The 27,010-nt window shown below is 51.8% G+C and overlaps 10 protein-coding genes across 10 annotated transcripts; 4 read left to right on the top strand and 6 right to left on the bottom strand.

Moving 5' to 3' along the window:
- Positions 1-239: 239 nt before the first annotated feature.
- On the top strand, positions 240-1,473 carry CGCA056_v009267 (uncharacterized protein; the record flags this gene model as incomplete). The annotated part of the gene is made up of 3 exons (XM_037324514.1): positions 240-454; positions 513-722; positions 780-1,473. The coding sequence occupies 3 exons, from the start codon at positions 240-242 to the stop codon at positions 1,471-1,473; spliced, it is 1,119 nt and encodes a 372-aa protein (XP_037176515.1).
- Positions 1,474-1,753: 280 nt separating this feature from the next.
- aglD-1 (Alpha-galactosidase D) lies at positions 1,754-3,628 on the bottom strand (the record flags this gene model as incomplete). Its single annotated transcript, XM_037324513.1, has 5 exons — positions 1,754-2,657; positions 2,718-2,858; positions 2,920-3,087; positions 3,135-3,189; positions 3,244-3,628. The coding sequence occupies 5 exons, from the start codon at positions 3,626-3,628 to the stop codon at positions 1,754-1,756; spliced, it is 1,653 nt and encodes a 550-aa protein (XP_037176514.1).
- A 746-nt stretch (positions 3,629-4,374) lies between these two features.
- CGCA056_v009265 (uncharacterized protein) lies at positions 4,375-6,375 on the bottom strand (the record flags this gene model as incomplete). Its single annotated transcript, XM_037324512.1, has 2 exons — positions 4,375-6,107; positions 6,171-6,375. 2 exons carry the CDS (start codon positions 6,373-6,375, stop codon positions 4,375-4,377), a joined length of 1,938 nt encoding a protein of 645 aa, XP_037176513.1.
- Positions 6,376-8,890: 2,515 nt separating this feature from the next.
- On the bottom strand, positions 8,891-9,682 carry dltE-2 (putative oxidoreductase DltE; the record flags this gene model as incomplete). The annotated part of the gene is made up of 1 exon (XM_037324511.1): positions 8,891-9,682. The coding sequence occupies one exon, from the start codon at positions 9,680-9,682 to the stop codon at positions 8,891-8,893; it is 792 nt and encodes a 263-aa protein (XP_037176512.1).
- A 1,783-nt stretch (positions 9,683-11,465) lies between these two features.
- CGCA056_v009263 (uncharacterized protein) lies at positions 11,466-12,557 on the bottom strand (the record flags this gene model as incomplete). Its single annotated transcript, XM_037324510.1, has 1 exon — positions 11,466-12,557. The coding sequence occupies one exon, from the start codon at positions 12,555-12,557 to the stop codon at positions 11,466-11,468; it is 1,092 nt and encodes a 363-aa protein (XP_037176518.1).
- Positions 12,558-14,307: 1,750 nt separating this feature from the next.
- Positions 14,308-15,902, top strand: ugl-2 (Unsaturated chondroitin disaccharide hydrolase; the record flags this gene model as incomplete). Its single annotated transcript, XM_037324509.1, has 2 exons — positions 14,308-14,565; positions 14,616-15,902. The coding sequence occupies 2 exons, from the start codon at positions 14,308-14,310 to the stop codon at positions 15,900-15,902; spliced, it is 1,545 nt and encodes a 514-aa protein (XP_037176517.1).
- Positions 15,903-15,988: 86 nt separating this feature from the next.
- On the bottom strand, positions 15,989-18,876 carry tropK (Tropolone cluster transcription factor tropK; the record flags this gene model as incomplete). Its single annotated transcript, XM_037324508.1, has 8 exons — positions 15,989-16,644; positions 16,700-17,022; positions 17,073-17,471; positions 17,536-17,556; positions 17,608-17,810; positions 17,862-18,553; positions 18,622-18,676; positions 18,775-18,876. The coding sequence occupies 8 exons, from the start codon at positions 18,874-18,876 to the stop codon at positions 15,989-15,991; spliced, it is 2,451 nt and encodes an 816-aa protein (XP_037177265.1).
- An 830-nt stretch (positions 18,877-19,706) lies between these two features.
- SEO1-8 (putative transporter SEO1) lies at positions 19,707-21,539 on the top strand (the record flags this gene model as incomplete). Its single annotated transcript, XM_037324507.1, has 5 exons — positions 19,707-20,068; positions 20,129-20,416; positions 20,488-20,840; positions 20,914-21,263; positions 21,315-21,539. 5 exons carry the CDS (start codon positions 19,707-19,709, stop codon positions 21,537-21,539), a joined length of 1,578 nt encoding a protein of 525 aa, XP_037176516.1.
- Positions 21,540-21,858: 319 nt separating this feature from the next.
- On the top strand, positions 21,859-24,218 carry CGCA056_v009259 (uncharacterized protein; the record flags this gene model as incomplete). Its single annotated transcript, XM_037324506.1, has 3 exons — positions 21,859-22,729; positions 22,788-23,004; positions 23,150-24,218. 3 exons carry the CDS (start codon positions 21,859-21,861, stop codon positions 24,216-24,218), a joined length of 2,157 nt encoding a protein of 718 aa, XP_037177132.1.
- Positions 24,219-24,314: 96 nt separating this feature from the next.
- SET6 (putative protein lysine methyltransferase SET6) lies at positions 24,315-25,517 on the bottom strand (the record flags this gene model as incomplete). The annotated part of the gene is made up of 1 exon (XM_037324505.1): positions 24,315-25,517. The coding sequence occupies one exon, from the start codon at positions 25,515-25,517 to the stop codon at positions 24,315-24,317; it is 1,203 nt and encodes a 400-aa protein (XP_037177133.1).
- Positions 25,518-27,010: the final 1,493 nt, after the last annotated feature.

Here is a 27,010-nt window from a genome sequence, read left to right as displayed (position 1 = left end):
GCATGAAGCCTTAAGAGTGGCCTCTCCCACTCGACATGGACTCTGGGTCCCCTTCTTTTAGAGTTTAAAGTCTTGACGACATCCCACCGGTCTCGCCTTGCGGACCTACCCTTCTCGCATACCGGGCGTATCCACGAAGCTTCGAGACGACCGGGCAGGACTTTGGCGAGCTCGAAACATCGACCGTACACATACTCGGCTTAGACAACGACGACGACTCCGGCTCACGGCGGTTCACGATGGCGTCCAAGGTCGATTACCAGATCGCCTCGTTGGCGGCCGGCTTCACCATCGGCTTCGGATTCTTGACAGTATGGGAGGCCATGAAACAGACGAGGAGGAACCGGAACCCGCTTCGAAGTTCATACATCTACATGATGTGGGGTGAGATTCTGGCAAACCTCGTCATCACAGTCATCGGCTGGTTGTTCTTGGATGGGATTTTAGGACCAACGTACGTCTATTCGAGACGATATCTGTTGAGAAATTTAATACTAACTCTGGTTGGCTAGGGTGCCGGTGTTGTTCTTCATTCTCTTTTGTTGGGTTTTTGAGGTCCAACTATTGATGCAAATCATCATCAACCGAATCGCAGTCATTGCGGAAAGCCAGAAGACAATCATGAGGTTGAAATGGGGAACCGCAGTGCTCATCACTGTGATCAACATCGCCGTCTTCATTATCTGGATTCCATCCCATCTTTCCCCTCCTGTCAATGACACGTAAGTTGACCCAACTATAAGACGAACCCTTCAACGACATTGACCTCATGCCCGCAGTTTCGCCCTTATCAACCACTACTGGGACCGCACCTCCAAGGTCCTCATCCTGATTGTCGATGCCGGTCTCAACTGGTATTTCTTGCGCATCGTCAAGACAAGACTCCTAAGCCAGCATGGTCTGGTCAAATACAAGCCCCTTGTGGGCTTCAACGCCAAGCTCATGATTCTTTCTATTGCCATGGACGGCATGCTCATCGGACTTATGTCGCTACCCAACCAAGTCGTCTTCATCCAGTTCCACCCCGTCGCCTACATGGTCAAGCTTAACATTGAGATGTCCATGGCGTCTCTCATCACCCGGCTCGCCAAGGGTCAAGACAGCGGCTTCAGATTCAACTCGCTTTCCTACTCCCAAGGCCACTCTCGCGGCCACCGCACGACACAGCACGATGCCAACCGCGGCGAGCACGACGCAGGACTCAAGAGCTACCACCGAGCCAGCGTCGGAGCCGTTCCCGCCGAACTACAGTTGGACAACATCCCCAAGAGCGCGAACGGAATCCACCGAAGAGTCGACGTTGAAATCAGAGTCGACCAGACGCCCGAGCACTCCAATACTCCTTCATTTGGTGGAAGGTCGGGACACGACGACACTGGCAGCGGTAGCACTTTTTACAAGATCGACGACGAAGACTCGCTCACGGGCAACCCCGGCCACCCTCGCTCTCGCTCGCTTGAGAAGAGTAATTGACCACTACCGACGTTTTCAACGCACTAACCTTGTAGTATTATCGAACACGACTGGAGGACTGGGTGGCATGCACTGGTTAAAATGCTGTTTTACACGTATACCCCATTAGTGTACTTTCAAATGCACCAATGTTTTCCTTTGTACAATGTCACCGTGTGGTAAAGACAGGACTCTCGGTGGGCAGATCAATATGATTAGAAACTAACTTAACGTTGACGACCATTGTCTTGAGTGGCCTTGAATAATAATGTGCAAAGAAGAAAAGACGCTGCTCGAAAGCTTAGGCGGACTCGAAGACTTCGAAACCGACCAAGTCGGGAGCCCATTCGCTGCCGACGTTCTTGAACTCCACGGTATTGGAGCTGTCACCCTTGAAACCATCAACCTCGACCAGCAAGCGGCCTGTGTCGAACCAGTTGCCTCCAGAGATGGGGAATGCCCACCGCTTAGCAGTACCGCCGTTCACAGAGACAGTCATGTTGCGAACGTTGGCACCAAATCCCCAGGCAGTGTCGAGGGCGACATCGTAGTTGATGAAGTCAACGCCAAGCAACTTCTTGCCTTCGCTCTTGGCCTCGACGCCTTCGAACTTGACCGCAGCCCCTGACCCGATGTTGCCCACCTTCGACCCGCTGGGCAGACATCCACCACTGCCGCAAGCCACCGCGGCCGCTGATCCGGACAGCGTACCGTTCGTTGTGGCCGTGTAATACCCGGTGGAGCTGTGGACCGGCTCCGCCCTGGAGAGGTCTGAGAGCACCAGCAGCCTGAGCTCGTGGCCCACGAGGGTCGTCTCGTAAGTCCCCGAGATGGAGCCGACGTCACTCGCAGCCCAGACGTCGCGGGCGTTGGCCGAGGCCACGCCCAGCACGTCGGCGACGTCAAAGCTGACGGCCTGGGAGTCGTTCTTCCAGTTCGCGATGCCGACGACGAGGCGGTCGCCAGAGAGCTCGCCGGCCCAGACGTCCCACTCCTCCTCGGTGAAGCGGCGGACGAGCTGGGCCTGCTTGGCGAGCGGATCCTGGTTGATTGCAATTACTTCCTTGTTGGCGACGATGGACAAGGTGTGCTCCGGCACGAGGGCGGGGATGGCCGGGGCGCCCAGGGTGAGGGGCGACTTGTTAATACTCCACATGCCCATGTGAAACCTTTCCTCTTCAATAGACAAGGCGTTGAGCCCGACGCTGCAGTGCTACAGTTAGTTTCCGCGGTGATGTCAGGCAGACTATCATCAGACCACTCACATCAACATGTCCATGTCGGGGAAGGCACCAGGGCCGGTGTACTTGTAGAAGGGGACGACTTGGTTCGTGATGCGCCAGATGCTGCGCCAGCTGTTGTAGATGTCGTTGCTGATTCTCCAGCTGTTTCCAATCTTGGGAACCCTGCATGCGAGATTAGCTTCCGTTAATGTCAGCAGACAAATGCGGGTAAGTGACGACTTACCAAACACCCAGGTCGGTTCCTGTGCCCCATTGGCAAACCTGGTAGACCATGTCTCGGTCGGTGGTGTTCATCGCCTCAGCCATCGTCACGAAGCGGTCCGGGGAGATGGCCTCCTCAGAGACGTAGTCGACCATCACCGTGGGGTCAATGGGATAGCAGTTGTCATATCTTTGATCTTGTCAGAATCGTCATTTAGCCCGATCACTTGAACTTACTTGAGGATATCTGCGCCCCAAGCAGCAAATGACTTCGCATCGGTGAATTCATGGTCTAAAAACATGGTCAACTCCAGTCAGTCAATCGCAGCTACGATGATTTGCATACCCAGCGAGGCAGGCTGATCAGTGGATCCGCATTGGAAGTATCCTCCGCCGGAGTAGACGCCGAACTTGAGGCCGAGGTTGTGGAGGTAGTCGCCGAGTTCCTTAGCGCCTCCGGACGGGAAGAGGGCCGGGTTCCACACAAGCTCTCCATTGGCATCACGGTCCTTGGCCGGCCAACCGCAATCCGTCGTGACGGTAGAGTACCCGGCCTCCGCGAGACCGGTGTCCACGACGGCGTGAGCGTTCTCCTTGATGATCGTCTCGTTCGGGTAGCAGTTGTAGTAGTTGTAACTGTTCCAACCCATCTGAGGCGTCGGCGTCTTGACGGTCTTGGCCGAAGCCCGACTGGCAAGCGCCGTTAGAAGAGTGAACGCGACAGAGGCCATGGCTGCACTGGAGCTGCAATGAATGGACGTGGTCGAGCCGGGACGATTAGAGAGTCTCAATCATCGCATCTTGTGAACCAGTATTTAAGCATAATTCGTCGAACGACTCGTGTTCATCTTATAGCTTGATGCCAAGAGCGAAATGCTACCATCCTCCCCGCACGGCCCCGTGTTCCCCGGCATGGATAGCTTGAGTCGAGCATTAGTGAGGTCATCGCAACTGTTACGCGCACCATTGAAATATCGTTCCGATGTAGGCTATCCACCGAGCTCCGCGCCGAGGATGCGCGTCACAAAACGAACGGGCGGATGCGCCTGGGTAAACAACGCGGGGGAATCAGCCGAATGCGCACACCGGGGGAAGGTTGCATTTAAGAAGAGCGCGCGATTCCGAGTCGGGCGCTTATAAAATGTGTGATGCGACCCCGCGATCTGGCCATGTTTTTCTCCACACGAACCGGAGCAGAAACCACGTCGGATTTTGAACTTGGCAAACGATTTCCCCGCATCGGAGTCGCAATATTGTTGGGGTTGCCATGAGGAGAATGAGAGAAATAGGAAACACAGGCGGAATTCGACAGGCCTGCGATGACCAGGGTCACGGATGACACCGACGTTTTCGTGCGGTTACGACTCATGCGCAGATTCCGGGGGTGGGCCGACTTTATCTTCACATGTCCGCGGGTTGCGATTTCAAAGTCGCATTGAAACAGACACAAATATCTCGCTGTTGATTATGTTCCTATCTACACAAGTGTCAGAACGCATCGTTCCCAAGTCTTGAGCCATCTCAGCCTAGGCTCTTGCAACTTTGCGAATCCGACTCTCTCGTATGTTTCCTGAGATTCATCGCTCGTTTGTCGAAGTATCAGGCAAAACGCAGGCGATTGCGACCACTCAGTCTCATCGTCCTCTGCGCCATCGTCGTCGGTGTAAACGAGCATCAAAAGATAGTCTTGCTCCCGAAAGTAATGAAAGTCGACTTCCCAATCAGCATCGTCACCTGGACGAGTGATGATGCTGACTATGTAGTCTCCACCTTCTGTTTTCATGCGGAAAAGGCTCGCCCAGCCCATTGGAACCGAGTCTTCGGGGCCAGCCGGCTCATCAAAGTTGGCAGTTCCAATCGAGTTCGGGTCTAGAATGGTCTCGACCACTTGACGGCTACGCACGAACGGTTTCGTCAAGGCTTCCACCACCAGCTTTGCTGAGAGGATCTCGCCGTATGGGTTGTCAGGGACCCTAGGGTTGATGCTGTATTCCAGAAGTTTGGCGCTTGATGGCGTCGATTTTAGCACCACCTGTTCCTCAACCGCTTGTGGACCCTCAAAGAGCACTAGGTCATCAGTCACAGCCCATGACCATGATGGTGCTCGATAAGGCTCGTTGACATGCTGACAAAATTTCATCTCTGCTGTCCAGAGCAGGCCTTGTCTGAAATTGGCTGTCCAGATCCCAGCCAAGTATTCACCTCCTATGGCTGGATGGAGTCGCTGGGCTAGACCGGAAAACGCGGGCAGCTTGTCCGAGCCGTAGGTCAGTTTTCGTTGCGAATACGCGTTGACAAGCTCGGAATAGTCTCTGAAGATGGCATCGATATCAGGGGGTACCTCATCAGGATGCCGTAGAATATCGGAGCAAATGACTTGTGCAGCATCCTTGTAAATCGTGTGCGGTGAGTTATTGCCTGGCGGCAAGCCGTCTGAAGATTTGAACCCTCGAGGACATCTCCAGTAAATCATCTCTTGCCCGTATAAAAGGTGCCTTGGAGACAGAATGTACTCCTGAAGGGTCCAACCACGCTCTGCCAGCGCACTGCGCCTATCCAAAGATATGAGGTTCTCTTCCTGTAGATTCTTCCGTCTCACAGTGACCTTAGATGTGTCATCATCGCCTCCAAAGACGTCCAAAGTGGTGGAAGCACCGAGACTATGTGCTGACTGGCTGGTTTTCAGGATCCCTGACTTGCTATGCCCGGAAATCATCGCTGAGATCGTCACTGTTGAGTTTCGATATACCAGTCCCATTTTCTTGGACTCGACCTCCCAATCCGACTTCGAGTCTTGCTGTATGCACAGAGAGTCTATCCACAGATAGCGAATACCAAGATGACGTGTTATTGTGATAGCGTCACGAAAGTTAGCCGGTAATACTTCAATGTCGATGTTCTGTTGGAAGATGGCAGTTGATTCGGTCGTCAAAAGAGGCGATATTGCCCCACCCCAGCAGTGGCTCAGGGCAACGTAGTCTGCTTTCAAGCCATGGGAGAGAAGCAGACGAACCGAGCCTTCTTTCGAGGAGCTACCGACATCGATGACTCTGCTCGGAAGTTCGTGTATCTGATGCGAGAGACATGATTCATGATCGTGGCAGCACTCTGTAAGCCATTCCTTGGCTAGTTGGTGATTTGTCAAGGACCCGAGATCTGGGTCAACTTCAAACCTCCCAATACGGAATGTTTCCACATAGACCGCCTGGTCTGGAATAGAGATGTGAGTTCAGGATCATGACCTTCTGATGGATCTAATTGCTTCCAACCAACCTTTAGGAGTACTCAGTCTCAATACAAGCTGGGGAAATGACCATATGCCATAGTTCTCATCCGTCTCAATGTGCAAAGTTCCAACTTGGACAATGATTTCATCAAAGACCTGTACATCCCGCAGCCTTTGTGAATCGTACAGATGCGATGTGTTGATGCAAAGTTTAACGTCTGAGACGTCGAGTCCCTTCGCAACAGAGTACATTGTTTGGGGATATCCGTCCGAGGACGCCTTGCTTGTCTCATTCCATTCTTGTGGCCACTCCAGAGGTTGTTCTACGTCGCAGGTGTCTGCTGGAAGCATTGGAGTATGACTTGACATAGATCACAGCCATCGTGAGCTGACTGCTCAAGAGCGCTGAACGAGTCGTGGTGCTGGTAATAGGCATCTTGTGGAAATCTCTGTGCTTCAAAGCTGATCTTGGCGAGCTCGACCAGTGCTTCGATTGATAGCTTCGCGCAGTAGATGCATTGCTTGTTCATTTTCGGTTGTGAGTTACCGTCTGTTGGGTGTGCGGCAAAGAGAGCACGAGAGGAGGACTATTGAACGAGCATGCAACGAGCGGGGTTTGAGGGAAGCGCGTTGATGGATGAGACGTCAAGACTATTGGAAGGATTCAGTGGGGTCATTTTCTTGCATGGGTAGTTGGCCAATCCCGTCAACAATCGTCCCCCCTTGAGTCAAGAACGAGAGTAGATGGCGACTCTTTGATAAAGACTAGGGGACCAAAGACGCGCTGAGGGGAAGCTCTGATGCCAACTTGATTCACCCTGTCTGCAACTGTTGAGGAGCAAAATTACTAAGGCTCGTAGATTTCAAGGAAGATATAGGCACTTAAGTAGACATAATGCGCCAGAATCAATGAGTAGAATACGAAGAAACACATCACCAGCTTCCTAAGCGTAGCCTGAGCAAAAGAAAAAGTGCAAAAAGGAAAACTAGCACGACCTGGTTTCGATCCAGGGACCTCTGGGTTATGAGCCCAGCGCTCTACCCCTGAGCTACCGTGCTTGTGGGACGTATTAGGTGAGCGATACTCGAGCATTATTCTTTCAAGAAGCCCTGGAAATGAGTCACGGCTATGGGTCTGATGGAATGAAAATTTGTGTCAACTCAAATCCGACCAGTGGTTCCACAGACCCACAATAGGCCCGCTGAATCATTTGAGAACCGACCCAAATGAAACCGGCTGCATAGGTTGCCAGTGATCAAAGATGGTGATACAAGATTGCTTTGTTGAGCAGTGAGTTGCAAATCGCCAAAGGTTTGCGGGCAGTGAAAGATTGTCTCACGTGGTGGATGTTGCACAATTTGGATCTGTGCCACGTGGTGGAAGCTGAGGCAATATATGACAGCTCAAACTGACATTCAGTATTTTGTTTCACTTCCTGGAAGCAGTTGCATTGTACTGCAAAACACATTTCCACTTGACTTGCCCGAAGCCCTCATCATCTTCAAAGATCCAAGCTGAGAAGACCATTGAACTCAGCTACGACGATGGCTTGGAACTTCACAAAGGGGGCGTAAAGCGGCATCAGGGTCGAGCACCTCGCCAAAGAACGCCATTCTAGTTTTCCCCCTGTGTCCATCTGTCAGAGCTTGATGTCAACATCCGGAAAAAGTACCTCAGACATCTTGGGTCTCTTTCTCTAATGTAAAGATGAACGGTCTGGAATGCCTCAAACACGGTGCTATGGCACTCGAGTTTGAATCTGAATCCGTCTAATGTTCAAAAATGAGCCGGCGAGACATCAAAAGAGCCTATTTCATTAAATACATCGCGCCGCTTCCAATAGTCGCTCGACCGATCTGTGCCTCTACAGGAACTTTCCATGCATTCGAAGATCAGGCCCTCGCCTTGACAATTACATACCACTTGTCCCCGTCGCAACCATGAGTCTCACAAACCTCGCTATTTTCGTCATTCTATCGATCTTTGCGTCTTCGACCATAGCCAGGACTTGCCCGCTCGAGTCTGACTGTATCCAGAATCTGTGCAAGGACATCACATACGATATTGGTGGACCGGACTATGAGACGCCAATCGTCTTGAATGCCCGCTGCAAGAATGACGCTGGTAACGAAGTACTCACGTGGATTGATCTTCGATGGTGTATCGGTAACTTTGATGGGTTCCTCAAATGGGCCGATGCGTTGAGTCCCCCTTTTCTTGACCCAGGCATGACTTTTCGGCCTTTCTCCCGGAGACTATATGAGGCCGCGCTACGTTCTCCTTGAATCTTACACGAGTTTGTCGGCTTTAAACGCAGCTAACACCCCTCTTTCTTAGCGGAGGCCACAAATGCAAGGGGTGCAGATTGCAGCAAGACCCAAAAGAAAAAGGCAGCACTTTGTACTTGTACTGCTCGAATTGCCCGCGAAAAAAATGGTTCTGGAGAGGCAATAATTGGTCATGGGTAGATATTTGTGAGTATTTCCAAAAGTAGCATGCATGCTCAGTTGGCTAACCAGAGGCGACTATCTAGCCTACGGCATCTGGGTTAGAAATGGAGTCATTGGCTGTTACGATCACTACGGATCGAAGACTGATAGTTTGAAAACGTTGGGGAAAGTCTGAAAATTTCAGACCCTGGGCTTCTCACGCAAGACACTGCACGAGGGGTTGGGCGGCATAGAGGTTGACCCTGAGGATTCTTCGAATTCGAACAAAATATTTCGCTCTTAGATATTTATGAAAGAGAACCTGGCGCTGGTTTTATTACTTGCCCGCCGCAGCATTATCATACTGATCGCCAAATGCACCGTACCAGCGGTCAATTACTTCACCAGCCATGCCAGGGCCGATGGTCTCGTCGCCGTTTTCCAACTTCTTCGCAACCTCCTCCATGAACTCATCCACACTCAAAGCATTAGGGTTGTTCTCTTTCTTGTTGTCATTTGGATCCGATCGTTCCCGATGAAGATCAGTAGCTACCGTCGGCGGTGCGATTTCCACCACTCTGACCCTGGAACCACCATTTTTCAGCTGAGTGCGGAGGTTCATGCTCCAGAAGTGCAGCCAAGCTTTCGTGCCATTGTAGACCGGATTGATGATTGAGAATGGAATGAAGCCCAGGACACTCGACACATTGATGATCAGAGCCGATTCCTTCTTCTGCAAGTGTGGCAGTAGGCCCAAAGCCAGGTGCATTGGACCGCGGATGTTGATGTTGATTTCTTGATCGGCTTTTGAGAGGAAGTCATCGTCCTTGAGCACCTCAAGGGGCCGCTGGACCCCTGCGTTGTTGACTAGGCAGTCCAATTCCGGATGATCGGTAGTGATTTTCTTGACAAAGCTCGGAATGGATTCGACATCGCCCGTGTCAAGAACATAGTAGCCTGCAGCCCCAATTTCCTTCGTCGTTTCCTGAAGTTTTGACTCGGTACGGCCAGCGAGGAGAATCTTCTTGCCCTTTGAGATGAAGTGTTGGGCCATGACCTTTCCGATGCCACCAGCGCCACCGGTAATGACGGCGCACTGGAAACCGAGATTATCTTTCGTTGGTGCCATATTTGTTGCAGAAAGTGGTTTGCACTAGAGATGGTTTGCAGTATAGAGATGAAAGAAACGATCCTGCGTGGTTGCTGGGATATAATACGGTTGAAGCAGTCTTTGCCTGTGATGGGGGTTCGCTTAGAGTGAGGAATTGGTCACTTCATTCTTCCTCGGGTGGTGAGGCCGAATTTCGTCACCTTTTTAATTCCACATGTCGGATGGTGACGCCAAGGCTTCTGTAGGCGACGTCATTCATCGCGCTAAGCACAAGGTGGGCACTGCAGTTTTGCAAATACTTGAACAAAGCGCCTATGTCGGCTCAGAATTAGTAATTCATTGCCATGGGATTTAAAAGATCACTCAAAGAATGCTAGCCACATAGTTTCTGACAGCCTAAAGATAGAATGGAGAATGGCCCTGGACATAGCAAACTGCCTACCAGAACGGACCTCAGCTTGATGTCGGCTATGTGGTATGCAGGCTAACTCCTTTGAGGCTCCATTGAAGGAATCTAAACTTTGTAAGTGGGACCAAACAACCGAGTGAACACCTAAAAATGGAGCAATAGGATGATGTTACATGGTTAGTTAAAATCTGTTGACGGTCTACAACTGAGCGACCGCTTGGTTTGGCGGGAATTACTAAAGTCACGCTGTGCATTTGTGGTGATGTTGTATGCTCAAATAATATTTCAAGCACAGGCTACTCCATTCAGTATTCTTATACTGATATTCCTCCAGTTGCTTGAGATGATCCGGTGCGTTGTGTCGTCCGTTTTAAGTAATGACCAAGGCTTCCCTGCTTTGGTGAACTCGGGCTGCCCTCGAAACGGCTTCTGCAAACTGTAAAATGACATCTCAAAATCAAAGTCCAGTCCGCACTATCTCCGCGAAGCTCTTATATACAATCGCTTCTATGAATGGCTACTTTCAAGTTGAGGCATGGCAGCTACTGCTTGTCGCAAATGAGTCTAGTTCTGATGAGGCGGAGTTTCACATGCTGACAGCCACAAACTCATTATTTCCTGGTCAGCGTGATACACCTAATGCAAGAAAACTTCTTGACAATGCCAGCACGTTATACAATACTTGTGATCCAACTTCATGGCCTTACATGTGGAGCTTTAAATTCTCCCGCTCACTACAAACTTTCTTACAATAGGTACCTTCTATCACTGACTCTCGGCATAATTGTTTCTTTCTAGCAATGCTCTCGTGAGATAGTGGAGTCTCACTCACCCATCTGCAGTTCAATTCTTGATGCGGGCCCGTCAAGACCAGTCAAGACTCAACCCCCACCAGGGTTTAGCCATTCCCACAACCCCGTCGACCCGCCGTCAAATCTTAGCGTCTCTTTCCCTTAATGTCTTCAACAACCCAAATGGTTTCGTGGTGTAGTTGGTTATCACGTCAGTCTAACACACTGAAGGTCTCCGGTTCAAGTCCGGGCGAAATCATCTCGGGCGAATGGTTTAGTGGTATAATACTCGCTTAGCATGTGAGTGGTCCAGGGTTCGATTCCCTGTTCGTCCAGTCTTTTGCCTTGTCGCGTTGCGAGTTGCTTTTTGTATCAATTGGGAATGTGAGTGGATGTGTAGATGTGCGTGAAGTGCTGAATACGGACGTTGTGGACGTATGTATCCACGCACCGCCTGGAAGTCTGAGTTTAACACTAGCAAGACTGTGCACAGAGATCAAATGTATATCATAGACATTACTCTTAGTTCTATTTTGCTTCCCTATAGTGTTTGTGCCCAGGGTGCTGTATACTTGGGTGTACTCCAAACAGAAACTTTGATTTACAGAATGTCATCCGGCTTGACAATAACCCAGTTCTTATCGGCAGTAACGGGGAGGCCCAGCTTCGTCTGCTCGGCCGTGTACTCCTCGATCATGCCGTTCATTTCCTCCATCGCACTGTCCTTGCGGTTGATCCACAGGTGGATGCCGCCCTTGGAGACATCAACGCCATGGAAGATCATGGGGCCATCGCTATCAGGGGTGTCACCGCCGGCGAGAATAGGCTTCTTCCACTCGTCAATGTAAGTGAGAATGGCGGCCCACTTGCCCGTCATCCATGTCGCAGGAGTCCACAGGTAGGGAGTCATGACGAGACCAAGGTTTGCCTCCTGATCGTAGGTGCCCTCAGTGATCTGCTTGCGGGAAGTCGTGAGCTCGCCAGAGGTCAGGTTCTTCATGACGAGAGTGACACCGATAACGTTTTCGGGCTTGACGTTGTAGCCGTACTTGGGGTCGGAGGCAACCATGCGGACGAGCTCCTCGGCGGCGGCGGTGATGACGTAGACGTCAATGCCGTTGTTCATCAGCTTGTTGTAGAGCTCGACCTGGCCGGTGAAGATCTTGGGAGGAGACACCTCGGTGGGGGTAATGACATCGCCCTCGTAGTAGGTGGTTGAAATGGTGGTGTTGAGCGCCATGAGCTCGTCCACGTAGCCCTTGAGCTCGCTGAGAGGAATGCCGCTGAAGATCTGGGCCGCAAAGGGGTAGCACAACATGTCGTCAACGTCGCACAAGCGGAGGTAGTAGCTGTAGATCGTCTCCGTGTAGTTGGCCGTGTCCTTGAAGGGGATCAGCTTCAGCGAGGGATCCATGGCCTCGCGAGTGATGACACCTTTGCTCTCGAGGAACGGCAGCAGCGACTCCTCAAGATCGAAGCGGTAGCTGGTGTTGTCCATGTCGAACACGGCATAGTTGCTCTGGTTGGCGTTGGCAGCAATCATCGCGTTGAGGGACTTCGCCGCCTCGGCAGGCCAGGTCTTCAGCTCAGGGCCAACGGTGTGGTTGCTGGCATAGACCGAAGGAACGGCCGCGACGCCACGGGCGAGGGCCAGCCCGAGGGAGGCAACGATGGGGTTGACGGAGGTCTTCATCTTTGCTTGCGGTTATGGCGTTGTCGAGCTAGTGTTCTTGAGGGTAGCTGCGCCTTGCCAAAACTTCGAGACCAATCTGAGAGAACGATGCCGGCAGAGGTAAAGAACGGAACGGAAGGGGACGGGAGGGAGCGGGAGATACCCCCATTTTCAACGGCGGCCGGGCCGTTGTCACGTTAGCAAAATGCAGGCGTCGATTGGACGAAGGCGACCCCGAATTTCGGCTTCACTCAATTCAGGGAATCGTGGTCCCTCCTGTTCGCTTACCGCGCTGAGTCTAGTAGATACTGGGGTCGCCAAGGTACCGGACTCGAATGCGAGTGTTGGCGTTCGTTGGCGATGGTGTCGCGACGTCGCGTAACATCCACTTTGTGGGGTTCCCAATTTCCCCGGCTTGTCTTGGTCACATTTGTGACGTCGAGCGGGATTATTGAAATGAGAAGCTGATAAGCTTTTCGTAATCCAGTGGAGTGCTCATAGCCAACCCGATAAGAAAAGAGCGCGAGTCAAGCCTCATCGCGGCTCGAGTTCTTCGAAGTCTTCAGCTGTGTTGCATCGGATGAACCGTTCTTCAGCCCTATGCCGCAGCGTGGGGATGATGCACGAGTTGCCAAGGCCAGATATGTGCATCAGGGGAACCGGACTCGCCAACCCGAAGCAGAAGGGTTCAACCAGGGCCCTGGTAGCATCGTTATCACTCGGACGGCTTCACGTCTGAGTCCGATCAGGTGATTCAAAAGATAAGACCCGAGGAGCTTGTGGTTGGATCGGGAAACTGCTCGCGTGCCCGGGAAACACTCGGTACCTTGGTAGCAATCATAGCAATGCGGCGTCAGCCAACGGAAGCCAAGATCCGTATGCGTACATGTTTCCGGATATTCGGCTTGGCTGCATGCAATTTAAGTCGTGGCTGACTCGAAGCATCTTCTAGAAAACAATTGTTGTTGGTGGCACATTTGTGGAACGCCGATATTGGAGAGAGTCTCGATGTTGGGAAAACCAGCCGCGGATTAAGCCATTGAGCGCGCCAGGTTGAGCTATCACGGGAGGCATCGATAACCCCACTCGATACAGGACCTGAGAAAACAACAGCAACAACAACAACAGGCCTATGATACATGAGTTTTCTGACCATTCAGAACTCTCATGAGATGCCCTGATCGTGGATATGCGTACAATTGCATGTTCAAGAACTGCGCATGTCGATGGCTAAGCATCGTCAGGATCCATGTCGCTTGACGCTCGGGACACTTGATGTTCATCTAAACAGAGAAGAAGTTGATTCAAGGTTATATAGAGGTCGCTCTCATCCAATAATCTCCGTCCAGTCATGAATTCAATCACTTCAAGCGAGTGAGAGAAGAATTGAGCAGCGCTCTTCCAGATGTCGACATCGGGCATCGGGGGATCGCCCGGGCGATCAACCCCGCAGGGCCGACACAACACCACCCGATTCCCGCTCCAGTAAGATGTTCTGCCCGATGTTTCCACCGAGAAATCAGGCAGACTGCGCCGTTCCAGAAGAAAGAAGGTTTCGTACGACATCTTGTCCCGAATGACAGGCCGGGGAATCTGTCCATTGCCAACTCTTCCCGCAAGAACATTACGCTAAGCCTTGGCCCGCTCCACGACACATTCGACTTAAAAGGCTAGCCCGGGATCTCACGATCTCGCATCAAGACGTTTGTCGTAAGTGAGTAATTCATTTAGAAAGAGGAGTTTTGTTTCCCACCAAACCCACATCATCAACATGGCCCCTGGTACAATCATCGACCAGACCCCTGCAGACCGCTTGTCTTTGAACAAGGGCGCTGCTTACGCCGAGTCCGACAGTACCACGGAACTGAATGCTGATAGCGACACTAGCTTTTCTGAGACCGGAGGCCGGACTGCTTCTAGAATCGAGATGTCTCGCTCCAAGTCTACCAAAGACCAGCTGAATGGCCTGTTCGAAGAAAATATTACGGCCAAGATCTTCAAAACGGCAACGGATTCTCTGGTCAACAATGTGAGCATCACGAAGTCAAGGGATAATGACAAGTTGCTCATGGTATCTAGAATCCCCCAACAGCATACCCCGAGTATGTGCTCCAGACTGGCCCCGAAGCGGGGAAATACCACCTACGAGAGGCGTCCTTCTGGACATGCGGTTTCTTCCCTGGGAGCATCTACTCCCTCATCGAGAGACTAGTCAAGTTCCCTCAAACGATGCCAGGTGATACTGAGAAGGCCGCGCTGCTCTCAGAACTTCGGTCACTTGGCGCGGCATGGTCAGAACCGCTTCACGAGACGGCAAAGCGAACAGACACTCACGACATGTCTTTCATGATTCAGCCATCGATGAGAGTCAGATGGGAGGTTGCACAAGACAAGCAAGCTCTGAACTCCATCATCACTGCAGCGAAAGCCCTTTACACCCGGTACAACGACACCGTTGGTGCGATGCGGTCGTGGGACGCTCTGACTCAACATGGTGTCACCATCACAAGTTTGACCGATGACTTTCTGGTTATTATCGACTCAATGTGTAACCTCGACCTGTTGTACTACGCAGCATCTCACACAGGTGAAACTTATCTGTGGGATGCGGCGACCAAGCACGCGAAGACGCTAATCAAGTCGAACCTGCGAACGGAAAAGGACCCCAGAGGCCTTGTTACTGGCCCATTCTACAGCACCATTCATGTCATCAACTTCGATCCCAAGAACGGCGAGATCAAGGAGAGACGCACCGGGCAAGGATACAAAGCCGAATCCACTTGGGCGAGAGGGCAGGCATGGGCCATCCTCGGCTACGCCCAGACTTTCTTGTGGACTAGTGGTAAGGAATTCCTGGACGTTGCTCTTGGATTGGCCGAGTACTTCATCTTCCGTCTTGAGACCTCACCAAAGTCGGTCGAGTTTCCCGTTGAGGAAGAAAACCGCACAAAGGGCCGCTACGTCCCCCTCTGGGATTTTGATGCACCCATTGAGGATGAGGCCAATCCCTTGAGAGACTCTTCGGCTGGTGTTATTGCTGCCAACGGCATGCTCGTTCTCTCTCAAGCTCTGGCAGGCCAGGGCCTCAACGAAGAGAGTGTAAAATGGCGAGACATGGCTACTCTCATTGTTAAGGATACCCTAGACTTCTCGCTGGCCGCTGAGAAGGCGAAGTTTGTTTTCGAAAATGGCAAGATCACGACCATTGACACGGAAGAGGGCAAGACCTTTGAGGCCATTCTGAAGAATGCGACGGCGAACCACAATGCACGGGACCACAAGAGATACTGGGACCATGGGTTGGTATATGGCGACTACTATCTTATTGAATTCGGTAACAGATTGCTGAAGATGGGACTGGCCTGAATATGCATTTATAGACAGGGCAAACTCGGGTATCTCAAATAGACTTCCTACCACCGTCATTACTTTCTACCATACCTTAGAACAAATCACTCCAATCGCGAGTTATCTACTTGATTCCACCCACTCACTGACATACCGGCCTGTCCTGGGTTTGCAGTTTGCGCTGTAAACATCATGTCTTCGAAACTGATGATTCTATCCATCTCCATGAATCTCTGATCCATCAGCATATGCGAGATGGCGGAAAGCTCATCGGGCGCATCCGATTCACGAGGAGTAAATCCGGTGATGTTAAGCGGAGAACCCATTGACCCAATCATGGACCCTTGGCGAAGCTGGTTTGGTGACTGCTGAGTGGGAAAGATTGAGGGCGGTCTCGGTTGCGATGCGGCGGACGTCTGGTGAGGTGCCAAGGGGCTCGATGAAGGGGGCTGAGTCGCCTTAGTTGGTTGTGAGAAGAGCGCGTTTCCCTGATGGTGGCTGAATCCTGGCGTCTGGGCAGATGGACTGCAACCTTGGCCGCTGATACCGCTGGAGTAACCCAGAACATCGACTGTGAACTGGGAGTCCGTCTCACACTTGTGATGAAGCTCCCGTAGTTGAGCAGCATACTTGCCGGCAAGACACAACCCATGCTTCTCTCGAAGAATTGGGCCGACCCAACGCTTGGCCATTTCCTCCAGTCCTTCAACGAGCAGCCAGAATTCCGGGACGAGGTCCGCATCATAATAACGCCAATGCACTACATCTTGTTAGACAGTGAATCATGAATGCTCTCTCCCCGGTTGTGAACTTACCCAGCAGGACCCTTGCGCTGATGAAAACGCAAAACGCGAATTGGCTGGTTGCCGGGCTGTTCTCGGGTGTGTATTTGAGGTACTTCTGGGTGATAGTTGCAGTCTCAACTGCTGCAATCTGGCAAGTTTCCGCACTGCAAAAGCTAGGGAGCTTCACAATATTCGACCACCGAGCCTCTGGATACGCTATGCGCTGGTGAAGTAGGATCATTGATGTGTTGTGGGTGACGTGCGCCAAGGTCAAGTTGGGATCCATGTTGATAAGGGCTGGTTGTCTAGAGATATTGGAGTCCTTCCATTTCTGAGGCAGAAACATCTTCCAACTGTTGAATGTCAGTATGGTCATCTGCGCGTTACTAGTGGTGAAACTTACTGAACAAGACGAAGGTCCAACTCCTTGAACCGTGTGAGCCAGCTGCTAACTTCTTGACGGTCCTGAAAGTTGATCTTCTGCTGGAGGAAGTAGGTCGTCACTCGACTCAACGACTCGGTTGCCTCGATACAGTAAGCAAAAGCGCCAACAGTAGTCATATCGACAGTGTTGGGTCCTTTGTTTGGGTTTGCAGACACTGGCGTTTGCGGCGGCGCATCGGCTGTCTGCTCCGGGCTTGGATAGTGTGCTGGCAAGAAAGCGATGGAATTGCCGATCTTTGCAGCCGACCGATCCCAAATGCCAAAATATGGGGTAATCACCGACTCTTCCTTATGCCAAAGGCCTCCGTCTGCGGGCAGTCTGCGGTGGACATCGTCGGAGGTCAAGCTCGTGTTCCACCTGCAAGGACGTTAGACACCCACGATTGCTGCCAGTATTGAATATTTTAAATTGGGGTGCTTACCCTGTGGTGACTGAACAAAACCTAGGCTACTTAGCTTACAATGTCGACAACTCATGAATGCAGAATATTTACCTGTCCAAGTTGAAGATGTTCCAAAAGACTCTGCGTCTTTCTTCCTCTTCGGTCCAGTTTTGTGGCGGGTCTATCGAAGGTAACGGCTTCAGCAGAGGCTCTTTTTCGCGATGGTCCGACTCAATGCTCAACTGGAGGTACTCGACTGTTCTTGTCAAGGACCCGACGATTGACCATGCCTTGGATGCATCGCCGTTCCCGATCTGAACCTGAACGTTAACAGAAGTCCGCTTGTTCCTTGTAAGAAGACTCACATCACAGAAAGCAATTATGATAAGTGCCTGAAGATTCTCCACAGACAGATGGTCCATTGCATTGAGAACAACGATGCTCCTGGACCTTGAAGTGCGGCGCTCAACTTCTTGGGCCGAGAGGCGGGTCTCGGGGTTGTCAACGAACCGAAGAGCACCAACCACCATCGCGTGCAGGACCACGACCAATCGTGGAAGTTGTTCTGGATCGTGAACTCGTCGTCGAAATTGGGTTTCATGCAGTATTGGAATCCATGGCTGAATGATGTTGAAGTGAATGTTGATGATATCTTCCAGGAGCTCTGGCGATGGCAAACTTGTGGTAATGTTCTCGAGGTCTTCGAGGGGAAACGCGAGATCGATGTTGGGATTGCCGCAGCTGTCAACGCGTCTTCTTTTACGAGGTTGGTTATGAGGGTGAGACACTATCTCCAGCCCATCAACCGTGTACCTTCGGGACGAACTGGAGGTTGTGGGGGACAGCACCGCATGGTCGCCAATGCCATCGGGACTGCCTGCTTGAGAGCCTACTTTGGTCTTAGAATTGAGCTTGTGCAACTCACGAGCCAGCAAAGACAAAATGCCGACAACATTCTGAGACTCCGTAGGCCCGCTGCTCGACTCTCCACTTCCGCTCGAGGTCGGAAATTGCAGACCTTGCTCTGATTTGTTCAACAGAGCATTCTCCAATACCTCTGAGCAATCATTAGTTCATCCGCGTGTTTGGTACGTGACAAAATCGGATGACAGTTTAACTACGCACCTACTCTTCGGTTCAAACTCTCCACCGCCCCAGGCTTAATTCCAGGCTTATTCTTCTTCAGGTCATAAACACAAGGTGAATCTAGCCAATCAGCATCTCAAGTTCGCAGGTGAGACATCGGCGGAGCCCGCCGGCTGCATGAGTCCGACGTACCCAATCGCTTGCAGTGCGAACATGTCGGCTGGTCGCGCGAGCAACGGAGCTTCCGGCGCCGACAACCCTGGCACGATGGGATGTCGTTCTCGGAGGACCCATCGTTGGGCTGCTGCGTTGCGGATGCCGACGTGGCCAGCTCCATGGCCTCGAAGAGGATCGCCGGGCAGCGGGTTGGCAGACGGCAGTGGCCGGGCTGAGGGGTCGCGAGCGATGATCGGCCGTAACAAGGAGCACAAGCGAGGACGGGCGCACACCGGGCGCAAGTGCAGCGCGTCTGTGTCTTCCCGTCGGTTTTGCGTGAGAATCGTCGGCCAGGGAATCGTGCGACGCGACAATGCAGGATGTGGGCAAAGAGGGTTTTCCGCGTTTATGAGGTGGGAATTTGGGGGCGCTTGTGGGGGAACCGGGGGCCCTTCATCGTTCGGTTGCAAATCGCCGAGGGACTTCGAACGCCGAGGGGGCTAGCTACTCGAGGTGATCTCGCCTCTTGGTTTCTTCGCTCTTCTCCCCCTCAGACGGAGAGCGGGACCAGAACGGAGCTTTCCCCGCATTCTCGGCTTCGTGGGACCGGGGTGATAGCAAACAGTGGGCAGTTTCGTGGAACGAGGTTGGTGCGGAGAAACTGGAGAGACGACAGGGGTCATGTCGAATGAGCACCCCGGTGAGCTTTTGCCCGATGCCCGGCGCCACGCGAACCGCTCACTGCCGCCCGACTGGAGTCCGTGTGGCAGGAGAATTGTAGCTTTGGCTGGGGTAGCGTAGATCAGATGAACGTCGTATCGACGGCTTGTTCACATAAAAAGATACGAGGACGGCGTGGAGTTGCATCTCCAGTTTTTTGGCGTCGGTTCCAGAACCACGGCCTCGGATCTCCTGAGTCCTGCGTGGAGAATTCTCCTTGTTTACAGATACCTCAGGTGAAAGAAGCCATGGTCACAACGGCATCGACCACAGTCTCAGGGGAGACTTCTCAACATCAACATGCGACGACGGAACATCATGTGGCTAAGGACGCAGCGGTCCCAGCTGTTGCTGCGTCAACGGTGATGGAGGAGGCCGGCGAGACTGAAAATCAAGCACCGAAGCGTTCCCTCTGGATCGCATGGCTTTACATGTTCGACTGGTATCCTTCACATCTTTCGAAACAGGAGAAGAAGTTTCTGCGAAAACTTGATGCTTTTCTGCTCACGTTCACATCACTAGCCTTCTTCTTGAAGTGGCTGGATTCTTCCAACATCAACTCCGCCTACGTCTCTGGCATGAAAGAAGAATTGAAGCTTTTTGGAAATGAGTGAGATACTGAGACAAACCGCAACTAGTAGAGTGACGGCAACTAACAAAATGAGTGCAGATACTCCATGTTCCAAACATTCTACAACATCGGCTACATCATCTGCCAAGTCCCAGCAATGCTACTACTTTCCCGACCCAAATATTCCCGATACTTTCTGCCAACTATGGAGGTACTGTGGAGCGTATTGACATTTGCTCAATGCAAGCTTCAAACCGCTCCTCAGATCTACGGCACCAGGTTCCTACTCGGCGTACTCGAGACCCCAGTCGCATCAGGTTCTCTGTTCATATTATCCTCATGGTATAGGCCCGAGGAACTCTTCAAGCGCGCGGGCTTGTGGTATGTGTAAGTGAACACGAATAGAACCCCCCCCCCCCCCACCCCCCAATCCTTGACTTCGTACTGACGCTCGTCAGATCAAATAACATTGGTGTGATGTTCGGCGGATATCTTCAAGCGGCAGCTTACAAGAACCTAAACGGGGTTCATGGTATGGCAGGATGGCGCTGGCTATTCATCATCGACGGCTGTATCAGTCTTCCCATCGGAATCGCTGGCTACTTCATTTTCCCCGGCATGCCTACCAGCGGCAAGCCATGGTGGCTTACTCAGAAAGAACATGAAATCGGCCAACGAAGAATGCGAGAGGAAGGCATCGAAGAGCCCAAGAAGATCAGCATGCAGATGTTCAAGCGCGTCTTTGGTCACTGGCACTGGTACATTGGCGTTCTCGCCTATGTGTTGTTTCTGTCAGGAGCGTACCCTCACGGTTCGTAATTCCATTCAACACCTCATCGCATGATGTGTCTCGCCAGGCATAAGCTGACGCACTCCTCATACAGGCCAGATGGCTCTATGGCTCAAAGATCAAGCAGACAAATGGGGCATTTATACGGTGCCACAGATCAACACCATCCCCACAGGAGCTCAGGGGGTTTCAGTCGTGGCGGCAGTGTTGGCCACATCTCTGTGCATGGTGTATCCCACGTGGGTCATCTTCCAGATCGTCATGGCCATCTTCATGTTTGCGAACATTGTGCAAATGGTTTGGTTCGTGCCGCATGGTCTGCACTTTGTGTCTTACTATCTCTTCGGCGTCAGTGCAGCCGTCACGCCCATATTGGTACCAACCGTGAACTACTGGCTCAAGGATTCGGCTGAGGCACGCGCATTCTGCACAGGAAGCATGCTGGTAAGTAGGTTGTACTTTCAGAGATTCGCAAAAGCTAATAAGAAATATCAGACGCTCGGTTTCGCGATCTCGAGCTTTTACCCCCTTGTCGTCTTTCCAGTGGTAGAGGCTCCTCGGTGGAAAAAGGGCTACATCGTCAACTTCTTCTTCATTCTAGGATGCTGGGCTTCTCTCACGACTGGTTTCTTCCTATATCGCAAGCAAGAGAAGAGGCAGAGACAGCTGGATCTTGACGAGGAGAACCTCAAAGGTGTTGATGTCAAGCACGTGGATTAGCTACCCCAGGCAACTGTTCATATGAATGAACGATGAACAAATGATTGGTATAACTTGTTGCTCCGTTCAGTTGGCGACCCACAGATCGTAAGGCTGCCATTGTACCGTATGCCAGCAACCAACATAAGAAATAGGCACCCGGCAGATCATTAAAACGCCGGAGAATCACCCGGTCATTCGCCCGACGCCCGATTTGATTTGTGGAACTTATTATCCGTCCCCTCCGTCAGGACAAAATAAGACCTAGCAAGGTTGCAATAACCAGTTGCGGCTCTTTTCGCCATCCCGAATAATTCATGCTATTCCAAACTCATCCAAAATGCCACCCCTGCCAGGCTTCTCAGACAACCCTCTCCGGACCCGATCGGACCTAATCCGTGCCACGCTTGCTCTCCTCCGGCCGCTTCAACCCCACTTCTCTCCGTCCAAAGCCCGAATCCGGGTCCCAGTCTCAACAGCGACGCACTTTGACGAGACAGCAGCCCAGCTTGAAGGGTTTGCAAGACCACTGTGGGCGGTTGGGGCTCTTCTTCTTGGGGTTGAAGCAACATCCGATCCAAAATTGGCAAACTCGATCAATGAAGTGGTCCAGCCGTGGATCGACGGCTTCGTTGCCGGGACTGATCCAGAACATCCAGAGTACTGGGGAAATATCAACGATATGGACCAACGCATGGTTGAGGCCGAGATTATCTCATTTGCCTTGCTCTCCGCCCCTGAGAAAATCTTCGCTCCACTAAGCGACCAAGCCAAACAGAATGTCACGAACTGGCTTAGTACCCTCAATGGGATGGAGATGCCTAAGAATAACTGGCGCTGGTTCCGAGTCTTTGGTAACCTAGCGCTTAGCAAAGTCTGTGGTGTCCCATTCGAGGATGTTCGAGACGAGTTGAACTCGGACCTGGAGCTTTTGGATACCTTCTATCGCATGGATGGATGGTCAGCCGATGGACCTTGGCAGACTGCCGAACAGGGTCACGATGAGTTCGAGCAGTTCGTAAAGACCGGGAGACGTGACGCCATTGGAATTGGGCGCCAAGCGGACTACTACTCTGGAAGCTTTGCCATCCAGTTCAGCCAACTACTTTATGCACGTTTTGCTGCAGAATTCGACCCTAAGCGAAGTGCGGTCTATCGCCAGCGCGCCAGAGACTTTGGGGCTACTTTTTGGAGATATTTCGACGCTGATGGTAAGTATTGCGATTTTCATGTCCAGAAGAAAGACAGGTTGCGTCTAACATTTCGAAGGTGCCGCTATCCCCTTCGGTCGATCCCTGACTTACAGATTTGCCTGCGGTGGCTACTTCGCAGCCGTGGCTCTGGCCCAAGTAGAGGACTTGCCAGCACCTCTGAACACACCAGGTGCCGTAAAGGGGTTCTTGATGAGACATCTTCGATGGTGGGCCGAGAACTCCGAAGACATCTTCTACCCAGATGGAACTCTGAATATTGGATGGCTGTACCCGTAAGCTTTTACCCGTTTTCTTCTAGTTTAAGGCTGTCCCAGTCATTGGCGACTTCATGATGATGAGGCCTAGCCTTGGCATCAAATCCCCTTCAGTTGTGTATAGATTGAATGTGTCCGTAGCAGGTACTGACATCAGAGTCAGGAACATGTTCATGTGTGAGGATTACAACTCACCGCAGTCCCCCTACTGGTGCCTGAAGACTCTCGTAGCCGTTGGACTCAGCGATAACGACTCATTCTGGACTGAAGACGAGTCATCCCACCCTGAATCGGCGGCTTCGGACTCAGTGACTGTCGTTCGAGCTCCAGAACAGATTCTCTGCAACCATCGCAGCAGCAACCACCACTTCCTCCTCTCGCCGGGTCAATTTGTCGCATGGCCAATGAAAGCAAACCAGGCAAAGTATTGCAAGTTTGCTTACTCCTCGGCTTTCGCCTTCTCTGTGCCGACAGGCCCCCTCATCCAACAAATTGCGCCCGACAATGCCCTGGCTCTCAGCAAGGATGGGGGCGAGACCTGGGCAGTCAAGTGGAAGTCCGATGAAGTGAGATTTTCAACAGCTCATCTCAAAAGTTCCTTAGGTTCAGAAAAGGTGCAAGTGGCGAGCGCTGTCTGGTATCCCTGGGGCGATCGTGCGGTCACCGTCGACACGACACTGATTCCGCCGACGAACCGTTGGCCAGATTGGCATGTGCGAATCCACCGGATCAAAGCGTGTGAGAGATTGAAGACATTGCATACGGTCGAGGGCGGGTTCGCTATTTTCAGTCGCAAATCGGCCGACGGCATCCCACTTCCTGTCACTGATACCATCTCAGATAACGCTACACTGGGCGTTACTGAGGCAATCATTCAAAAGAAGGGTTCAGTGCTGATACTATCCTCTGCTGGTGCGAGTGGGGTGGTCACGAAAGGTCTCGTTGGCAGTGGAAGAACTTCAGACTGTTTCTCCCTCAAGCCAGATTCAAACACAAACTTGGCATTCCAGCGAACAATGATTCCAGTCACATCCCACAGCGTTGTTGAAGGTATCGAGGCTGGATCTGAGTTCGTTCTGGTCGAGTCGATTTTTGCAATTTCTACAAAGGCGAATGGCGGACGGGGTCTGACAGGGAAAGGACTGCAGCAGCGTTGGATAGATGTGCCTCTTGTCCGCATTGGGAGTCATCCTGCGTCCAGTGGAGAGGGGGTCATCGCGGTTGATGTGTGATGTGGAACGCATTAGATCACAAGGTCTTCGAAACGGAGGCGACGATTTCATTGTATGAAGGAGACGTGTATTACTGGTGAGGTTTAATGTATGTTATCATGCCCCCTGACACCTCTTACATCCACAATCGAAACCCCAATTCTTCCTCAGGATCGCCATCCTGGCATCCCTTGGCATATCCTTCTCTTCGCCGCCCAAATAGGTGATATTCATCTCCTCTCCACTCGCAATGTTCTTTGAAGCCCTGAACTCCCATACCCTGTCTTCCCTCCTCTTCACAATGTTCGGGCCGCAGGAGTGATTGAAGTAACTAGCCGATGGCCAGCAACCATAACCAAAGAACTCAGACCCCTCGTCTTCCAACGAGCGGATACCGAACGAGTTGTGGCTGTCGTGCGAAATGAGTTGGTGGAAAGTCTCCGGGGTGGCGATGGAAAGAAGTCGGAGAGGGAGAATGGCGAGCAGATGCAGATAAGTGCGGGTGAACGCCTTCAAGTTGTCTGCATTGCTGTACGGCGTTGAATCCACAGCGAGCGACAGCACATGCGCCCACTTGTCGGGGTGGTTGTACCGGGCGACGAGACCGCTGACGCAAAAGCTCATGACGTCTGGCTGGATTGGTTGCTGGAGCGCCTTTTGAACAGCTTTGCGGTGTTGCTTTGTGATCTTCACGCCCTCGCCACCCAACTCCGCGATTCTTGACGCCCGGACAAGTTCTGCCTGTGCCTTGGTCTCCCCCCAGGCCTCTGCAATTTCATTTGCTTGCGGCCGGGGTAAACCAATGTCAACCAGTTCATTATCCTCTTTACTCCTCTTCTTGACCAGCTTCTCGACTTCAGTCCATGCCTGGACGCCAAGCTCACCAGTTTCCTGGTGCCACTTCTTCTGGCATTCCTCCGAGCAGAAGGCGAAGCCCACGAACTGATCCCGAATGCGCAGGTCTCGGCCGTAGTCGTACGCGAAGCACTGTCCACAGACCTCGCGCTTGTACTCGCGGAGGAGGGCGAAGACTGTGAGGTCCTCTGCACGCCAGAGGAGGGTGTTGGCTCCGATATCCTGGGTGGCGAATACGGCACGACCGGCTGTGGGTGTGTCGCGTACTTCGAAAAGGGGCGAGTTGGGTGCTCCCGGGAGTTGTGTTTTCGAGAGATCGTCGGTGGGAGCTGAAGAGGCGGAGGAGGGTCTCGAGGCGCTCGATGCTGGATAGCTCGTCAGTGAGGCGGCGGTATCGCTTTCGAGGAGGTCGATGATGGGGTTAGTTGTCGATTGAGACATGTTGTCGCTGTCGATAGCGGTCATAGTGAGCGATTGTAGGTTAGCCTTGAGTGAAGCAGCCATGTTGAATTTGGTGATGTCCACAGTGAATGAATGCACGTTAGTGGCGGGTGAATGTGGTGATATCAATGCACACGATCTGAGCAATGTGGTGACACGCGGAGTCAATAGGCGTCTGCAACCGGGGCAATTGAGTCTCTGTGGTCAATCTTGGTAGCACTGATGATGCAAGATAGCAATGCAAAGGGAGTGAAGTGTGTTCAACTCCTAGAGGCACGTATACTGCTGCTGGAAATAAGTAATTCAAAGAATGCCATGCTGCAGAAGAGGTGAGTTGAGGTATGGGCAATTTGTCTTGGAGGGGTAAAAGGAACGGAGAAAGCGATGAAGTAGGTGGCGGTGGGATTTTAAATCTCGTGGGTGGACCCGGACCCTGAGATTGGAAAAGCTGACTCTGGACTAGCGTGAAGCAATTCCGATAAGCGAGCTGGGTGCTGCTTGCGGATTGGAAAAAATTTGTCGTGTTTCGGGGTTAACGACTTGTTCAACGGTCCAGACTCTTCGGGGGCAAGGTCTTAAAAAGCGGTGAAGGACACAGATAGCCGCCCACGCATGGTGCTGTAAAAAGTCGAACACGACATTGAATGTCGAGTTCTTGACTTGGGCTAGTGGCAACGAATCCGAGAACAGCAGAGACATGCAGGTTGAAACGTTTAAGCTTCGGATGAACTATGGTTTGAATCAAGGTTTGAGCCTCAACCCGTCAAGGTGAAAGACGCTGCTGGACAACGACTAACACAGAAAAATTCTGGTTAAATGAGACGGGAGATCTTTGATTGGTCAATTTGAAAGAAAGAGAGACTCGACTCCAGGGCGTGGTGAAGAGTGACAAAAAGGTCTCGCACAATTGGTCAGGGAACCCCTGACCAATCACATGCTTGCGACCGATCACATGTTCATAGATCCAGTCCCATCCTACATAGTTGCTACTGGACATCGACATATGCCCCGATCTTTTAAAGCTCATCGACGAACATGAGTCGAGGAAATGATTTTTTTACTCCTAAACTTTGCGTGTCGTTCAACAAAGGAAAGCTTGTGGCAGTGTAGAAAGATAGCACGAAGTAATACACGAAGGTCTGTTCCAGCGACGTGCCCAAGCTTATTATCTGACATCTAAGCTCCTGGCAAAAATTGCGATTTTCGTGGGGATAGCGCTGTATTTCATTTTTTTTTTCTTGGAGCCATTAGTTGCTTGAAGTGCTCGATTACAAATGGGGACAGCGGACTTTTTGGTTAGCGGAGTTTCACCAAACGTGAGTCTCATCGTCTTACAAATCAGGAAGGCAGATCGTAGCTTATTTCTACGTGCCGTCACTCCGACTTCGTGTGCTCGATCTCATCCTATCATGAATTCGATCATTGCTGACAGCAGTCAACAACCCTTACCCCATGTTATTCCCGGCTTCGTCAAACGTTCACCACAAAGACTATCTGATATATCATGCGGCGGAGAT

This window comes from Colletotrichum aenigma (assembly GCF_013390185.1).
Source record: "Colletotrichum aenigma strain Cg56 chromosome Unknown KSG_Cg56_contig06, whole genome shotgun sequence".
NCBI classification, from domain to species: domain Eukaryota; kingdom Fungi; phylum Ascomycota; class Sordariomycetes; order Glomerellales; family Glomerellaceae; genus Colletotrichum; species Colletotrichum aenigma.
This window is presented reverse-complemented; position numbering and strand designations above follow the sequence as displayed.